The 19232-nt window shown below is 36.7% G+C and overlaps 1 protein-coding gene and 2 long non-coding RNA genes across 4 annotated transcripts; all 3 read right to left on the minus strand.

Annotated features, from left to right (window-relative positions):
• Positions 1–29: 29 nt before the first annotated feature.
• On the minus strand, positions 30–1009 carry LOC115970240. The gene is made up of 2 exons (XM_031089902.1): positions 436–1009; positions 30–277 (listed from the first exon to the last, which is right to left on the minus strand). The coding sequence occupies exons 1-2, from the start codon at positions 1007–1009 to the stop codon at positions 30–32; spliced, it is 822 nt and encodes a 273-aa protein (XP_030945762.1).
• A 2896-nt stretch (positions 1010–3905) lies between these two features.
• Positions 3906–5016, minus strand: LOC115969834. The gene is made up of 3 exons (XR_004087086.1): positions 4602–5016; positions 4226–4481; positions 3906–4108 (listed from the first exon to the last, which is right to left on the minus strand). It is a non-coding gene; the product is annotated as an uncharacterized LOC115969834 (long non-coding RNA).
• A 6-nt stretch (positions 5017–5022) lies between these two features.
• LOC115969833 lies at positions 5023–12080 on the minus strand. Of its 2 annotated transcripts, none has more exons than XR_004087085.1 (3): positions 11986–12080; positions 6128–6211; positions 5023–5431 (listed from the first exon to the last, which is right to left on the minus strand). It is a non-coding gene; the product is annotated as an uncharacterized LOC115969833 (long non-coding RNA). The 2 variants fall into 2 exon arrangements; XR_004087084.1 differs by lacking the exon at positions 11986–12080 and adding an exon at positions 6766–6808.
• Between the last annotated feature and the right edge of the window lie 7152 nt (positions 12081–19232).

Genomic DNA, 19232 nt, shown 5'->3' on the forward strand with positions numbered 1-19232 from the left:
ACTCTCTCTTTCCAGCTGACCTGCTCTCCTTATTCCCCATGATTGGACGTGACAAGACTTTTCGCCATGTTCAAGGGAGCTGCCTCCACCATGATCACCATACCATTCTCTTCCTCAGCTCCACCGCCAACTACCAGCTCAGGCGAGCTCCGGCTGCCAGCCACACACTTTTCACCTACTCCACTGTCCACTGCCATAGAAGCCGAGCATCCTTTTTCAGTCACGGACTGCTCCTTCAGCTTTTCCTTTTCACCTCCAACTTTTAGAACTCCACCAGCTTTCAACCATCAGCTTTCAACCATTCACCATATTGCCTTCTTGACAAATGCTCCAATGAACTTGCTTGGCAATGCTTTTCATCATGCCCAAGTATTCCGCATCTATAACAGAAGGTAGGCAGCCTTTCATACCTAAAATCAACCCAAAATCTTCCACCTTCATCATTCTTAATATACCCCCCTCTACGGAGAGGTTTATCAATCTGTACCTCAACTCTAATTCTTAAAAACTTAGCTTGATCTGTTTGCATAGCCCTCTTGTCAACTTCTAACACCCTTCCAATCTTGCTGTCAATATCCTTCCCAATATCTTCAATCATATTCTCAAATGGCAGACCCCAAATCTGCACCCAGAAAGGAGAATGAGAAAAACTAATATTTTTTGATGTTAAGCCTTTCCTCCACCTACAAAGAAGGAGAAGGATGTTGTCAAAATTCCAAGGGCCACTTTTTTCAACCCACTCTAACTGGCATCTTGAACCAAATTTAAACTGCAAAATATTATTCCCCACTTCCACAATTCTTAAATTAGAATCCATCTTCCATGCTGCCTTTAAAGTGTTCTTTAAAGCTCTTAGATTTTGATGACAATATGAAAGTAAACGCCCAAATAAGCTCAAAGAGCATTCTTCAAAAATTTCAAAGCTGTTAATATTCGCAAGAACAATATCCTCTTCTTCTTCTTTTGTGAGCTTCAACTTTTCCAAACTATTCACTACTTCCTGATCCATTCAGCCACAACTGGAAAAAAAAAGGGCTACAACCACTAGAAAAATGGTATAGTCCAAGAAAAACCCTTCAAGAGGCTTTTAAGGAAGGAAGTAAACTCTTACCCAGTTGAGAGAGAGAAAAACTCTTACTGTATTGAGAGAGAAAGAAGACTCCTATAGGGGAGAGAAAGTGAAGTAACACCTTTACCACTCATTAATAACCCGTGAGTCCACTTCTCAATAAAAGAATTTTTGTCACCTTCGTCTTCTTTCTATTTTTCTCTCACAGAGTCTTCTTTAGTGACTCTTTGTTCTCATCTTTCTCCTTTATTTTTTTTTTTCCTTTTTTCCCCACAGTAGATTTAATCACTTTTTTCCTTCTACAAACATCAACAAAGTAAAGCATGTAAGGTTCATCTTTTCCTTATACTCTGAAATCCTGTGTTGTTTTAAGTTTAAGGAGAAGAATACCAAGAACTCCATTCCGGCCGAATCTTCCAATTCGTCCGGTATTAGCCGAAACTCATCGGAACGGCCGAAACTCACCGGAACAACCCGAAACTCTGTCTGAGGTGGAACAAGAGGGCTTATCGTTCCGGTTTACATACCGGTACGAGATTTTCCGGCCATTCTGGCCGGAACGGAACAAAATTCAGAACATTGGTTTATATTACTGATCAAAATGAATTAGGTATTGTTCATTCTAAACTAATTATTATTATTATTATTATGTAAACAAAGATAGGGGTGTCCAACCCAACCCGTAACCCGACCAACCCGAGCAACTCGCCCGAACCTGAATCGGCAACCGTCCGAACCGACCACTCCGATGGTCGGTGACGGGTTTCTGATCCCAAGACCCGACGCCGGCGGGTCGAGTGGCGGGTTTTCTTCTCCAAAACTCGAGCCACCCGACCCGATCGACGTTATATATAAATCTGGCAATATCCGGCAACATTCAAGCGAGATTGGGTGAGATCTGACGAATTCAAGCGAGATTTGGTGAGATCCGGCGACATTTGAGGAGATCCAAGCGAGATTTGGACCATATTTGGTGAGATCCGGCGAGATTCGAGGAGATCCAGGCTGATTTCGGCGATTTTTGGTGCAGATCTACTGGGTTTTTGCAGATTCTGTCGACATTTAAGGAGATTCCGGCGACGTTTGCAGGATCCGGCGACACTCAACACCGATCGACCCACCCGAACCCAAAACCGACCCGACCGAGTGACGCCGGCGGTCGGTTTCGGGTCCCTCCGCCTTCCACCCGACACCGGCGGGTCGGGTCCAAAACCAACCCGACCCGACCCATGGACACCCTTAAACAAAGAGATGAACTTGGAGAATGGTTGAATGAAAATCAGGAAAAAGATGTGCCTTCATGTCCTTTGCCATGTAACTTCGATCTTTGTAAGTCCCATGATTCTCTAAAAGAATAAATCTCAATTAAAAAAGGCTTTGCTCTATGCTTGGTTTTCAAACTGATGTGGTCCATATTTTGGGCCTGGTACTGACCCATGTGATTTCCAAATTAACCCTAATGGGCCTTGAGTTTGGGTTGATCTGTCATGGGCTTGCGGTCTTGTAGATGTAGTGAGCTTAGGCGCTTGACTTTTAATTAACTGGTAAATCAAACGAAGCGTCAGACCACAACTTGGGTCTGGGCTGACTCGAGAAAGTGATGAGGAGGTCTGTTATCTTTTTTAATTTTTATTTTTTCAGTTTATGCCTTTACCCATATAGTTTTATTTTCTGTGCAGTATCACCAGGTTTCTTGTTGATTTGAATTTGATCATTTTACTAATAAAATTCTGTGGTGTTTAAGTTTGTTTTTGTGATAAAGTTTATTGTTGTTTCATTTACAAAAATATTGATATCATGAGAAAGCATATTGTTTTGGGTTGTCGATCTAGTGAAATCTTTTTCAAATTAAACTTTATTGCATTGTTTTTTCCCTATACTTTTTTCGTCTCATAAAATGCTCCATTATTGTTGTGTTTTAGTCCTTTTGGACAAGTATTTATATGTTTCGTCTTATAAGTTTAAAATGTTCATTGGGTCCTTACTCCTTAGGAGTAGGCCAATGCACATATATGTTGTATTTGACCTATCTCCTCTGTTTATAATAAGATTATGCGCTTGGTTGGTTACTTTTTCAAATTAAAGTTTTTTGAACCTTTTTTTTTTTTCCTTCTAGGTACAGCTTTTTCAATAAATCCCATTTTCAAAAAGCTTGCGTAAGAGACACCATGGTTCCACCAGAACTCCGCGCCTACCAAGATTTTCGTAAGTAGGAATTGCATTAGGAAATGCCCTCCATGCAAATTATTAATGTGATTTTTAAAACTGTTTCCTTTTGTTGCAGATGAAGGTCTCCCCTGTTGTTGGAAATTTAGCATCACTATAGGCACAATTAACCGTGAACCGACCATGTGGTGTGAAACTCCAAATTATTTTATCTCTCGCTAAGAGGAATACCCAAATTTGCATCTATCTCTTCTCTTGAGAATAAGTTGCTGATAAGTTAAGAGTTCCAGCATCTTTTTTCCATGTTAATTAGAGAGTTCACTGGGGGATCTTGTAAAGTAGGAGGTTTTGGTGAGCTAATTAGGAATGTGGTAAGGTGTGCAGCCACCTATCTCGCCAAATTAATGCACTTCTCCCATCTCCCATCCGCCATCGATATCCTTTCTCTATCTAGGCTATCCCCTGCAATACTTTGCCTGGTGTAAGAGGCTCCAGGCTTAATTCAATAAACCAAGCAAGTAAATCATCTTTATCAATTCATAATATGCGGAGAAATCATATCTAAAATGAACTTTTTTATAAATAAGAAAATTAAGGTAATCAGCACTTAAATGTAGAAAATTGTAGAGTGCAAAATTGTGAAACAATAACCAATTATGAGGACCGGGCATTTTTTTGGCTTCAATTGTGTCTTCATATGAGCTCAAATCAAATGCTTCTCATTCAACAAGAAGAAAGAAGAAGAGGAATAATAACAATGGAATTTGAGTTTGTACAAAGGATTAAGATTTTACACGCGAAAATTTGATGGACCAGTCTTGATATCATTAACTTGCTTGGGCAGTCCTCCTCAGTTAGTGTGCTTCTAAAATTCTGCATATGAAATTGCAAATAAATTTCATAAAACAACAATATTGAAGAAGATAAATAAATTTTTTTTTTTTTTAAAAGTTCTATGATTGCTAAAAATATATATGCAGAAGAACATACCCAAGGAAGTGGAACTGTGGAAGCATGTTAGCGTAAAAGCAAGCACCAATTTAATCCCAAAATTGGAATATTTTGGGACACGAGAAATCAAAGGCCAAACCGAGCCAGTTTAGTTATTTGAAATGAACTTCCAACACAATGTTACTTCAATATCAACAAGTTCCACGGCAAGAGCTTGTTTGCCAAGTCTAAACTCCCACTTTATCATCAATGGCAATTCTTATCGATTCTAGCAAACCCTTTTAAATTAATAAACCTATGTAGAATAAATCATATGTAGAATAATTAATATGTGAAGAAAATAAATCATATGTAGAATAAATGTTAACCAGTGCTCCAAATTAAAACCAATATTATTAGGATCATAAATGCTAACCAGTGCTCCAAAAACCTTAAGGTGTTAGGAAGAGGCACATCAAAGACTTTCTCCAATGGCAGCAGAGCAAAGCCCCACGTCTATACGTGTTGTAGGTGGGCATGAGGGGCTTTGCAATGCATTTGTAGACTTGCATCACTTGGCTGGGCTGTAAAGCACCGGTGCCATGTGAACCCCCAGAAGGCCACATCCAACAAACACGACCAAACATTTTCACATTGGTACCAAAGATACACTAAGCATATCAACAAAACCATGAGATTCAAAACATAAGTTACATCCTTCTCTTACATTTTCTTAGCAACCAACCAAGATGCTTTAACCATTCATATATTAAAACCCCCATATCCAATTGCTCTATTCCCCATTCTTAAATTTATTCATTCATTTTTTTTTTCTTATATTTTTTAACAGACACAAAATGATATTTAAAAAAGAATCATACTCTAAATAACATATCAATCAATCAAATGACACCAAATGCAGTAGAGAGATTCAGAAAATAACTTCAAAACTCCCACACCATCAGAAACAATTGGAAACCAACAATGTATTTATGCATTTACTTTAAAGAAAACACAACAAAGCACAATCCATGTAATTTAAACGCCATGGCAGTAAGACGTTCATAATCACCAATTCTGACACCTATGTTTTCCTATGCCTCAATTGGTTCAGCATATGAGATCAATTGAGATGTTTCTCATCATAAAAAGAAAGCATAGAATAAACAGTTAAGCACATACCTTAGATGTGAGGTGTTTTTACCAATTGTCCCTTGTTTCCTGCAGGCACCCTTTCAAAAATTTGCTTTGCTCTTCAAAATATCTCTGCGTAAAGAAAGAGTAAACAAATTTTCTAAAACATCAGTAGCAAAAAAATATAATAAAATAAAGGGTAAATTGCAAATTACAAATTACACCCCTAATATTTGGGGGTGCTTAGATTTTACACCCTAAAATTTCAAAATTTAGATTTTACACCCTGAAGTTTAGGATGTTTGGATTTTACCCCTTAAAGTTTGGAAGTGTTTGAATTTTACACTCACAAATTTTGAAACTTTAGAGTGTAAAACCCAAATAATTCCAAACTTTAGGGAGTAAAATCCAAATACTCCTAAAATTTAGAAACCAATATTTTAAGTGAAAAATGTACTAAAAAAATCATGAGATCAAGCCCAGTTTTAAGTTTAGAAACCAAGATTTGAGCTTATGATTTCAAAACTCCCATAGACTGCATCATTGTTTGGAAACGATGTCAATTTTAGTAACAATTTTTTTTTTTTTAAATTAGCAAAAAGACCCCCTACTCAGCCATGATTGCCATGCTGGTGTAGAAGTATTACATGGAAGAATAAAGTGATTTTAAGCTATAAAACTGTGATTTCCCTATGCTTCATTAGCTGATTTGTTGCACAATTACAGAGCCCTAAAGTTTGAATAAGCACCAATTGGTTTTGCATATAGATCAACTGAGATGTTTCTCATCATAAGAAAATAGTATAGAATAAAAAATTAAGCACATACCTAGGATGTGAGAAGTTTTTAGCAATCATCCCTTGTTTCCTGCTGGCACCCTTTCAAAAATTTGCTTTGCACTTCAAAATATCCCTGCATAAAGAAATAGTAAATAAATTTTCTAAAACATCAGTAGCAATAAAATAAAATAAAACACTATGCAGATGTCATCTCCATTTAAGCAAGAAATGGATAAACAACTAAAAACATCGATAGCTAAGAATTTTAACTGGTTCAACCCATCTGACAATAAAGATTCAAGTAATTATTTTCTAATTGAAACTCCAAAAAGGCCTTCGTCTGATTCTAAGTTAATCTTGTCTCATCTCTCTCTCTCTGTTTTTTTTCTTCCTCTTCTTTTTTACTATCCTTTTGCCATTTATTCTCCAAAGTTTATAACCATATCCAGCTGTTCTTTAAGCCTAATCTCAATCTAGAAATCCTTAAACCCAATTATTAGTGCAATAAGATGCCCCAAAATGAACAACTCACAATCTCTTCTTCAAATAGTACAATCAAATATAAAAATGTGTGTTTTAAAAGAAACCCAGAAAAAGATTTATATAAATTTTCAAATTTCTACGTAAAAATAACTAAAATCAAATCCCAATTTCAAAGAAAAAAAATAAAAAAAATTAGAGTTTTACTTATGCTTTCTTCTTCCCTCATTTCTGCCCCTTTGAAATCCATGTCATTTTCTATCTGCAATTTTAGCATCAATCAGAAACCTAGATAATGAGGCCCATGTTGAAGTGGGCCTGTGTGTGGCTTGAATTGCCACAAGCCCAAGTCAGTATAAATTCACCTTAGTTGACCGAATCCTGTTTGTAATAGGAACCTCTTCTGCCGACTTTAATATATATATATATATATATATATATTGTATTTTTAGTACAGCCGTGTGATTTAAGATAAATTCCAATTAACCTAGTGAGCAGCCGCATGAGAGAAAATAGAGAAAAGAGAGGCAGTCAGCTTCTATTTTTATTTTTTCTGTGAGAGAGTGCTAGGGTGTAATTGGGAATTGGGTTTCTTGAGAGTGTTCTTGTGCACTATTGTATTTTCCCTGATAATAGTGAAATTCTTGCTACTCCGTGGACGTAGGCAAATTGCCGAACCACGTAAATATTGTCTTGTGCGTGTGATTGTTTTCTTTGGCGTGTGTTTTATCTATTTGTTTTGTTTCTCACAGGTTGAGATTTTGGTTAAATTCCCTACAACTGGTATCAGAGCCTACGGTTAGGTTTGAGTGGGAGCAATGGCAGAGGAAGCAGGAAATTGCATCTACCGCTTCTAGGGGAAAAACCTGAGGCTATGAAGGCTGAGAAATGGGCTCTTCTTGACAGACAGGTATTGGGAGTTATTAGGTTAACTCTGTCTAGGTCTGTTGCACACAATGTTGTAAAGGAGAAGATCACAGCAGATCTGATGAAGGCTTTGTCCGGTATGTATGAAAAGCCGTCCGTAAACAACAAGGTGCATCTGATGAAGAAATTGTTCAATTTGAAGATGGCAGAAAATGCTTCTGTAGCACAACATCTGAACGAATTTAATACTATCACAAATCAATTGTCGTCTGTAGAAATTGATTTTGATGATGAGATTCGTGCTCTAATCGTTTTGGCTTCTTTGCCAAACAGTTGGGAGGCAATGAGGATGGTAGTAAGTAATTTTACAAGAAAAGAAAAACTGAAGTACAATAACATACAAGATTTAATTCTAGTTGAGGAGATTCGTAGAAGAGATGCAGGCGAAACCTCAAGATCTGGTTCTGCCCTAAACCTTGAGACAAGAGGCAGAGGTAATGACAGAAATTCAAACCGGGGCAGATCAAAATCCAGAAATTCTAATAAGAACAGAAGCAAATCTAGATCAGGCCAACAAGTACAATGTTGGAACTGTGGGAAAACAGGTCACTTTAGGAATCAATGCAAAAGTCCTAAGAAGAAGAATGAAGATGATTCTGCTAATGCTGTAACAGAAAAGGTACAAGATGCATTACTTCTTACAATAGACAGTCCACTTGATGATTGGGTTTTGGATTTAGGAGTTTCGTTTCATACCACTCCACACCAAGAAATCATACAGAATTATGTTGTAGGTGATTTTGGTAAGGTGTATTTGGCTGATGGTTCAACCTTGGATGTTGTAGGTATGGGAAACGTCCGGATATTGTTGCCCAATGGATCTGTTTGGTTACTGGAGAAGGTTCGACATAATCCTGACTTGAGGAGGAATCTGATTTCTGTTGGACAACTAAATGATGAAGGACATGCAATACTATTTGTTGGTGGTACTTGGAAGGTTACAAAGGGAGTTAGGGTATTGGCTCGTGGAAAGAAGACTGGTACTTTGTATATGACCTCATGTCCAAGAGACACAATTGTAGTTGTTGATGCAAGTACTGATACAAGTCTATGGCACTGCAGACTTGGTCACAGTAGTGAGAAAGGGATGAAGATGCTGCTGTCAAAAGGAAAACTACCAGAATTGAAGTCCATTGATTTTGACATGTGTGAAAGCTGCATTTTAGGAAAGCAGAAAAATGTGAGCTTCTTGAAAACTGGCAGGACACCGAAAGCTAAAAAATTGGAGTTAGTACACACTGATTTGTGGGGGCCTTCTTCGGTTGCATCCCTTGGAGGTTCAAGGTACTACATCACTTTCATTGATGACTCCAGCAGAAAGGTATGAGTTTATTTTCTGAAAAATAAATCTGATGTATTTGAAACTTTTAAGAAGTGGAAGGCCATGGTTGAGACAGAAACAGGTTTAAAAATAAAATGTTTGAGGTTAGATAATGGAGGAGAGTATATAGATAGAGGGTTCAGTGAGTATTGTGCTGTACATGGAATTAAGATGAAGAAGACCATTCCTGGGACACCACAGCAGAATGGTGTGGCTGAGCGCATGAACAAAACTCTTAATAAGCGTGCTAGGAGTATGAGGTTGCATGCTGGACTACCAAAAACTTTCTAGGCTGATGCTGTTAGCACTGCAGCTTACCTGATAAACCGAGGACCATCAGTTCCAATGGAGTTCAGACTTCCTGAGGAGGTTTGAAGTGGTAAAGAGGTAAAGTTTTCACATTTAAAAGTTTTTGGTTGTGTTTCTTATGTTCATATTGATTCTGATGCTCGTAGTAAACTTGATGCAAAGTCTAAAATATGTTTTTTCATTGGCTATGGTGATGAGAAATTTGACTATAGGTTTTGGGATGAACAAAACAGGAAAATCATTAGAAGTAGAAATGTGATATTTAATGAACAGGTTATGTACAAGGACAAGTCAACTGTAGTGTCAGATGTTACAGAGATAGATCAAAAGAAATCTGAGTTTGTCAACTTAGATAAATTGACTGAAGGTACTGTCTAGAAAGGGGGTGAAGAAGATAATGAGAATGTAAATTTACAGGTAGATCTGAGTACACCTGTAGCTGAAATCCGCAAATCTTCCAGGAATATTAGACCTCCACAGCGTTATTCACCCACTCTAAATTATCTCCTGTTGACTGATGGTAGTGAGCCAGAGTGTTATGATGAAGCCTTGCAAGATGAGAATTCAAGTAAGTGGGAGTTAGCCATGAAGGATGAGATGGATTCCTTGTTGGGGAATCAGACATGGGAACTGACTGAATTGCCAGTAGGAAAGAAGGCTTTGCACAACAAGTGGGTATACAAAATAAAGAATGAGCATGATGGTAGCAAACGTTACAAGGCCAGATTAGTTGTTAAAGGGTTCCAGCAGAAGGAAGACATTGACTACACAGAGATATTTTCTCTAGTTGTGAAGATGTCAACAATCAGATTGGTACTGGGAATGGTGGTTGCAGAAAACTTACATCTTAAGCAGTTAGATGTGAAGACAGCATTCCTTCATGGTGACTTGAAGGAAGACCTTTACATGATTTAGTCAGAAGGGTTCATTGCTCAAGGACAAGAAAATCTAGTTAGCAAACTGAGAAAGAGCTTGTATGGCCTAAAACAAGCTCCTAGACAGTGGTACAAGAAATTTGATAGTTTTATGCATAGAATTGGGTTCAAGAGATGTGAAGCTGATCACTATTGCTATGTTAAGTTTTTTGACAATTTTTACATCATGTTACTGTTGTATGTGGATGATATGCTTATTACAAGGTCTAGCATTGAGGATATTAATAATTTAAAGAAACAATTGTCCAAACAGTTTGCAATGAAGGATTTGGGAGCTGCAAAGCAAATCCTTGGTATGAGAATCATTAGAGACAAGCCTAATGGTACATTGAAGTTTTCACAGTCATAGTATGTGAAGAAAGTTCTCAGCAGGTTCAACATGAATGTAGCTAAACCGGTGAGCACACCCTTGGATAGTCATTTCAAACTAAGCAAAGAACAGTCACCGAAGACAAAAGAAGAAAGGGACCATATGAGCAAGGTGCCCTATGCCTCAGCTATTGGCAGCTTGATGTATGCTATGGTGTGTACAAGGCCAGACATTGCACATGCAGTGGGAGTTGTGAGTAGATTCATGAGTAGGCCTGGAAAGCAGCATTGGGAGGCAATCAAGTGGATTTTGAGATATCTGAAGGGTTCATCAGATACATGTCTTTGCTTCACAGGTGCAAGTTTGAAACTGCAAAGTTATGTAGATGCTGATTTTGCTGGTGATATTGATAGTAGAAAGAGTACTACAGGGTTTGTTTTCACTCTGGGTGGTACAGCTATATCATGGGCTTCAAATCTACAGATGATTGTTACTTTGTCTACAACAGAAGCTGAGTATGTTGCAGCAACTGAAGCTGGAAAGGAGATGATTTGGCTACATGGTTTCTTAGATGAATTGGGTAAGAAGCAGGAGATGGGCATTCTACACAGTGACAGTCAGAGTGCAATCTTTCTTGCCAAAAATTCGGCTTTTCATTTAAAGTAGAAGCACATACAGACAAAATACCACTTTATCCGTTATCTTGTTGAAGATAAGCTGGTAATACTTGAGAAGATTTGTGGATCTAAGAACCCGGCAGACATGTTGACTAAGGTGTCACTATTGAGAAGTTGAAGCTGTGCGTAGTTTCAATTGGTCTTCTAGCTTGAGGACAGGAGGATAAGTTGCAGGGATGAGGGATTGTGTTATGGAGGATTATGGTTGATGTTTGCAGCTTGTGAGCCATTAAGGGCTAAGGTGGAGGTGATGGAGGAGTTTGCTAGTGTAGCTTGATCAATTTTAAGCCAAGGTGGAGATTTGTTGAAGTGGGCTCGTGTGTGGCTTGAATTGCCACAAGCCCAAGTCAGTATAAATTCACCTTAGTTGACCAAATCCTATTTGTAATAGGAACCTCTTCTGCCGACTTTAATATATATATATATATATATATATTGTATTTTTAGTGCAGCCGTGTGATTTAAGATAAATTCCAATCAACCTAGTGAGCAGCCGCATGAGAGAAAATAGAGAAAAGAGAGGTAGCCAGCTTCTATTCTTATTTTTTTTCTGTGAGAGAGTGCTAGGGTGTAATTGGGAATTGGGTTTCATGAGAGTGTTCTTATGCACTATTGTATTTTTCCTGATAATAGTGAAATTCCTGCTACTCTGTGGACGTAGGTAAATTGCTGAACCACGTAAATATTGTCTTGTGCATGTGATTGTTTTCTTTGGCGTGTGTTTTCTCTATTTGTTTTGTTTCTCACAGGTTGGGATTTTGGCTAAATTCCCTACAGCCCAAGCCATATCTAGGCAAAGAAAAAGAAATTATGGAGTTTTTCAATTTTGGTTTTGCTTGTGCTTTGAAAATCTCTCGTCTGGAATTACAGAAATTATAAAAGAAGGTTTTTTTTTTTTTTTTTTTTTTTTTTTTAAGAAAAAAAATCATAGAAGAGTGAAGAACATACTAGGGAAGCGTATGCAGTAGTTCAACTTATGATAAGATATGGGATGTGAGAAATCTTATTCCAATCCTCTCCATTTTCCTTCTCGCATCTTTGCTTTAATTTAGGACAACAGCAAATTTCCAGTGTTTGTAAAGAGGTGAGGTGACTCATCCCTTCGAGAAGTGACGTCAGATTGGGACACAACCAAATCTGTAATCTCTCAAGAGAAGTTAGGTTTTTAAACCACTCCTCTGGCGGAGACTCCAACTCCTGTATCTTCAACAAACGCAAATACTTTAATTTGGATAGAGGAGGGGAGGAGGAGGAGGAAGAGGAAGAGGAAGAGGACGAAAATGAAGAAGCCCTTCCTCTCGTATTATTCATCATCTTCATCTCTATTGTCACTTCCAATGCCTTCAAACTACTATTATTCAACCAAAGCCCTCTTTCAAGATTTGGAAATAGCGGCATGCAAGTCATCCTAGGGCATTCCCGAAAACTAAAAAAAGAAAGACGCGGAAAGGAAGGTAAGGGTATGTGTTGGTGATAATGATTAGTTGATGATGATGATATTGTTGATGTCGTTGTTGCCTCATTCCCCTTATCCCTCCTCCACCATCCCTTTAGATTTCGGCAACAACCGAGTCCGAGTGTCTCAAGGGATGGGAAAAATGTTGATGGTAATGCCAGTGAAGTAGATATCTTGTCATTCATATCCCCGTCAGTCATGTACTTTAGACCATCCATATCCCAAATATCTAGTTCTCATAGAGATGAGAGTTGATACAATGGTGGCAAATATTGGCACTTCTTAAGAGCATTAGTTGAAGAATGCTATCCTACTCTATTTTACCATCTCGAAAATCCACCTTTTCATTTATATCATACCATTTTACAATACCTCCAGCATCCTAAACTTTTATTTTTCTATTCTACTCATTAAAATAATATATTTACATAATAAAATAATATATATCAAAACCCAAATAAAAACAAAAACCCAAATCTGCAACCACCTGCTACCACCACCACTACAAACAACATACCCAAACCGAAACCCATGGCCACGCCACCACCCCACGACAAAAATCCAAACAAATAAAACCCACCTTTGCCACCACAACCAGAGACACTACCATGGCAACAACACACCCACCACCACCATGCAAAGAAACCCACAAAAAATCAAAGAAAAATCCATTCAGAACCCCCATCAAAACCCATCAGAAGCTGATCTCCACGCCTCCACTAGCGTTTTCTCCATAACCACGGCCCCAAACAAGATCAATACCCAGCCACAACCACGACCCCATGCCGCCACTGCACCATCACAACCCAAAACCCACTCCCACAAATCAAAACCCCACACCCACACCATCGGACCCCATTACAAATCACAGAGAGAGGCCACAGATGACCGGAAGGTACCCATAGGCATCGACAGCATTGCCAACCTCCTTGGCAATGGTATTCACGGCCTCGAAATCGTCGTTGGAAACAGTGGGGAAGCCAGCCTCAATTATGTCGACGTTGAGCTTGGCGAGCTGCCGGGCTATTGGGAATGTAATTGGGGCGGCGGCGGGGGGAAGGTGTGGGTGTGGGAGTGGAGTTTGATGGGGGAGAAACAGGGAGTGAGAGAAGGAGATACAGAGTGGGAGTGAGGGAAAGTGAAGTGAAATGAGAGACAGAGATGAGAGACAAAGATGAGAGAGTGAGAGATAAAATATTAATTTTTTTTTTTTTTTTACAATACTGCTACAGTGCAATTCCAAAGATAGAATTGCACTGTAGTAGTATTGCAAAAAAATTTGCAATACTTACCTTTACAATTTTTTGATGCAGATGATTTTAAGGCTGTAAATGTCAAATTTCCCTTAGATATGGCATTAGCATTCTTCAATGCTAATGCTCTTACAATTGCGTATACTTAATTCAAAGAGATTTGTTAAGAATGAAAGCCAACTTGAAACTCTCACACCCATGTACCCCTCCACTTTCAAAGATTTTAAATGCTCGTGTGGTTGAAGGCTATCCATGGAATTTTCATCATCACTAGCATCTACACTAACATCACCCTCTGGATTCCACTGTAATATCAACTCACTGAGACGTTGCTTCTCCTTCAAATTTGCAACCTTGAATTCTAGAGTGACATCTTTCAATCATGCCAAATTTTTAATCTCTAATTTTCCTCTCAAGTCATTTAGCTTGTTTAATTCCACTAGCCCACCACAATGCTTGGAAGAACCTACAGGATCCTTACTCACAACAAATAAGGTTAATGTTTGAAGAGAAGTCAATTGCCCTAATCCACATGGCATATGAGTCAAATTCTCACAACCATCTATGTCAAGGTGCTTGAGGTTGACCAATTTTTGAATATCTACCATTAACTCCCTAAGCTTTTTACACTGACAGAGCTTTAATGTTTGCAAATTCACTAATTTTGTAATAGAACTAGGGAGAACCTCAATATCATTAGAGGAAAGGTCAAGGTACTTTAGATGCATCAAAGTACCTATGGTATTTGGTAACATCCTCATATTTAAACCATGTAAGTCTAATGCATGCAAGTATCTAAAAGTAGAAATAAGTTTTTTGAGAGTTGATTCTTCAATTGGTCCCTGATCATATTTCCACTTATTATATGCCAATATAAATGTTCTTATTTTGTTTGCTTTAACCAATGTGCTTAAATTCTCCTCAAAGAATGAAATATTGTAGAATGGAAACGATAGATGGTGTCCTTTTTCTTTCACATTTTTTGCATTGGAATCAACTAGTATACAATCAGTCTCTGATACATAGTGTGCAAGATCATGAATTAAATCATGCATTTTAAACCTCCTATTCATTCCTCCATCTTCTTTTGCTTCTTGGAAGAAAGATCTCCAAAGTAGCTCCATGAAGTACTCATTTGCAACATGCTCTACTTCATGGCTCTCCTCTGATGATTGGATAAAACCTTGTGATATCCATAATTGTATTAATGTCAACTTATCGATCAAATAATCTTTGGGAAACAATGAACAGTATGCAAAACAACATTTTAAATGTGATGGGAAATAATTGTAACTCAATTTTAAAACCGGCATAATGCTATCTTTTAATTGAGTTACATCTGTGAGTTTAGTATTCTTGATGTATAACCACTCATCTTCAGTTTTTTTGAAGAATAAGACTTTCCCTATTGTCCTTATAGCAAGAGGTACTCCTTGACATTTTTCTATTATATCCATCCCAATTGCTTCGAGGTTAGAATTGATCACGGTCTCCTGGCCTTTTTTAAATGCCATTTTCTTCAATAATGACCAGGATTGATCCCTTGACAAGCCTTTTAGAAAATACGATGAGATAGTACTAGTAATCTCCGCAACTATGTTGATTCGTGTAGTTATCACTACCTTACTTCCCTTTGCACCACCCATCAAAAGTCTTTTCAAATTACACCAATTTTCACTATCCTCATTCCGGACATCATCCAATACAAGTAAGTACTTCTTTTGGCTGAGAGTTCTACGAAGTTCATTTTGCAATGGATCCATGTCTAGGTTTTTGGGTTTTCTACCAGTCGTAGATCCAATTATCATTTCAACAATTGTTTTAATGTCAAAGACATCAGACACACACATCCATATCTTCAACTCAAAATTAGCTTGGACCTTCTCATCATTGAATACATATTGGGCCAGTGCGGTTTTTCCTAGCCCACCAATTCCCACTATTGATATGAATGAAACATTATCTTCCACATCAAAGTCCAACAACAGATCTACGATGGCTTGCTTATCCTTTTCTCTCCCGATAACTTCTTCATCAGGTACAAAAGAGTGAGTTTGATCCCTCCCCCTAGTCACAACTCGTGTCTTTAAAGGACAACCTACCAACTTCAACTGAAATTGGTCCCTATCATTTGATATATCATTAAACCTCTCCCTCATAGCCTTTAGTTTGCGAGCCATCTCAAGACCAAAAACAAGTGGCTTTGAACTAGAAAAGAAAATGCGTACCTTCTTTACAATTTTATCACCATCCATCACCTTTTGCTGCAACACATGAGTGGTGAACTCGCTCAACAAGTCATCCGCATCATAAATTGCATCTCTGAGATTCATGAGCCAGTGCTTGACTTGGTGATTCTCGACCTGTTGCTCCTCCGCATCCTGAAGTACAGCTTGAATAGCGAGAACAGTGTTCATTTTTTCGAGATCATCTTTGACACCCCAAATCAATGATAAAAAAAAAATGTTGTACTCAGTATTAAATGTATCCTAATATGAATTTTCACGTATTGATTTTGTTATAAATTTACTATATTTTCTATATTCTTGAATGAAAAAAAAAAAGATTTATCCTTTGGCCCTCGAAGATGAAATCCTGCATGTATTTAAAAATACTAACCTTTTCACTACAATTATACCAAGGCCTTTTTAGCTTTTGTTTGTCAGTAACAAAATACTTGCTAGTTTTCCTTCTGCCTGAACTTTCTTAGCTTGCATGGGCCTGCATTTGTCCCAAATATAAAATAAATTAATAGATAAATTATCAACTTACTTCAATTACTTCAAGACAACTAAAAGAAACGGGGGAGGGGAGAGAGAGAGAGGAAGGTAAAAACATGTAGTCGTGCATATTTCATGTTTTCCTGTTTTGTCAATAGCATTCATGTGTTAGTAAGCTTTTTTATTTTTTTATTTTATTTTATTCGTAAGTTATGTACGCACCCAATGGGGTTTGAACCATAATCTCACCCTTCCCATATTTCGGTGTTGAGATTCTTTTGAGAGAGAGAAAGAGAGAGAGAGAAGGAATTCATTAAAAAATTAAATAAAGAATTAAAGAATTATAATTGAGTTTTATAAATGGTTGTTTGTGAGAGAGTCGTTTAATAGTGGTTCCACATGTGAACATATGATTGTTTATTTCATTTTTTTTTTATATATAAATTAGAAATTCTACTCTAATCTCGTCTATGTATAAATTTAAATGATTGTTAAGAAATAGTAAATTTAATAAAGGTCAACTGCTTAATAATGCTTCCAAGCATAGACAAAGACATTAATAATTATTATTATATGAGGATTTTTAGTTTTCAGATTAAATAAATATATGCAATGCAGGCCACAATGGTTCCAGCTTTACATTTTATTTTATTTATTTTTATTTATAGTGTATGCGGTACGGTGGCGATAATTGTTATCATATCAATTAGATAAAGACATTAATAATTGTTTTTTTTTTTTAAATAATGTAGACGGCAATGGATCTTAAGGACAAAAACTTTGACAATTAAATTAAGTGGAATCGAATTGACCTTATAATTGTTGGTTTTGCGAATATACGTGTATGATAATAATTGGTCGCAAATTTAACACCAGCAATTAGTTGGTGGGCCGTTGCACATGTTTTGTTTAAAAGGTCTTGCAAGTATGATGAATAGGAATATCCCGTTAAAGGCTACGAGAAGATAATATCCACTGTACCGGATGTGACTTGATGATAGGGTCATTGTCCTAGCATTTAGATATGAGCAATTCAAACGATAGTTTCAATAAGACCTATGTGAAACGTGTGATATTATTCGTTACCGTCATGTGGTATAGTGTTGATGAGTCTACATGAAAAATCTCTTTTTTTTTCATTCAAAAAATAAGTAATAAAAGAAGAAGAAGATAATATTCTAAAGGAAGATGTCATGATTAATTACAAAGGGAACCATACACTAGAGGTTTTTCTTTTTTCTTTTTTCAAGAAACAAGTCATGCACTAAGTTCTTCTCAAAAAAAGGTCACGCACTATGTTTAATAGTCTCAATACCGGGGCAAGAAAATTGTCTTGGGGGTAACCTTACAGAAAATTATATATTTCATTTTCTTTTTTCGATCTTTTTTGGATTTTATGATTTTTAATGTTTGTTTCCAAGGAGCCGAAAAGAAACTAAAAAAAAAAAAAAAACAAAGCACACATATGCATGAGTTTTTGTATATAAAAATTAAAAAATTAAAAATAAAAAAACTATGAGGAGTTGTTTAAGTAAAGAAATGACAAAGTTTAGCTATAAAACCTTGTAGCCTGAGACTACAAACTACTCTAATAAACTGACATGTGTAAAAAATGGCATGTGCATGGCACATGATTACTTAACTAAACTTAAACCAACAAACCCTAATTAACCACACCACACCATCTATTAAAAAATTATAAATAAATAAAAACCTACCTCTCTCTCTCTCTCTCTCTCTCTCTCTCTCATCTTTGTAACCCAGCTCACCCTTTAAATCTCCTCTGCCTCCACCATTGGCCAACCTCAAACCCTCCTTTCTCCACTGTCGGCGCACCTAGTCTCCACCGCTAGCTCCACCAGTCAAAACTAAATTTCCTTTTGTTTTATTCATTGATAACTAAATTTACATATTTTTAATTCTTTTTTTTTTTTTTTTATGAATGAATTGTGTTTGATTATTAATGTGAGTTTTGGATTTGCTAGTTTTGTTTGATTATTAATGTACGTGTTTTAGTTTGATGGTTCATTGATAACCATGATTCCTTCAAGAACTGAAGAAGATTTGCTAGTTGTTATTTATAAGTTACCAAATCATTTTTAATTTACTTATTAAAAAAAATGAATTTATGTGTATTTCTTCTTCTCTGATATGTAATAGAGCTGCTATTTGTTCCTTATAATTTGTGCAGTGTAGAAGAGGGTATTGCTGTCCCTTACTATGGTTTTGGTGTTGTTTTTGTAGATGCTAAATTTAGCTGAGTAGTAGAACTTGTATACCTTTTTCTTTAGTATTGAATTTATCTTTGATTCATCTAAAAAAAAATTGTTGCTGTTGTTCATATTGACTGATTCAAAGCATGGACTCAAAGAAATACTATATTTGAGTTTTATATTAGTTCAATGGCTGTTTGTGAGAGTCGTTTAATAGTTGTTCCGCATGAAGAATTAAAGAGGATTAATTTATTTTTACAAATGACCAATTGCATGTGAACATTTGACTGTTGATTCATTAAAATTCGAATATAAAATTTGAAATGAGAAATTGCAAATTTAATAAAACTCAACTGCTCGATGAGCCTTATATGAGGATTTTTTTTTGAGAAACTATATGAGGATATTTTAATTTTCAGATTAAATAAATATTTGCAATGTAGGTCACAATGGTTCCAGCTGTACTGCACATTTTATTTTATTTTTTTTGTGAAAACTTCATTTTGTCCCTACATTTTGGTGTCACATTCAATTTGATTCTTATATTTTGGTA

Source organism: Quercus lobata, chromosome 12, assembly GCF_001633185.2.
Source record: "Quercus lobata isolate SW786 chromosome 12, ValleyOak3.0 Primary Assembly, whole genome shotgun sequence".
NCBI classification, from domain to species: Eukaryota; Viridiplantae; Streptophyta; class Magnoliopsida; order Fagales; family Fagaceae; genus Quercus; species Quercus lobata.

Excerpts from the sequence above, each read along its gene's own strand:
- LOC115970240 (XM_031089902.1), bottom strand. The coding sequence starts at position 1,009 with ATGGATCAGGAAGTAGTGAATAGTTTGGAAAAGTTGAAGCTCACAAAA. Across the intron at positions 278-435 it reads GTATATTAAGAATGATGAAG|CTGGTGGAGTTCTAAAAGTT; the intron begins GTGGAAGATTTT and ends GATGGTTGAAAG.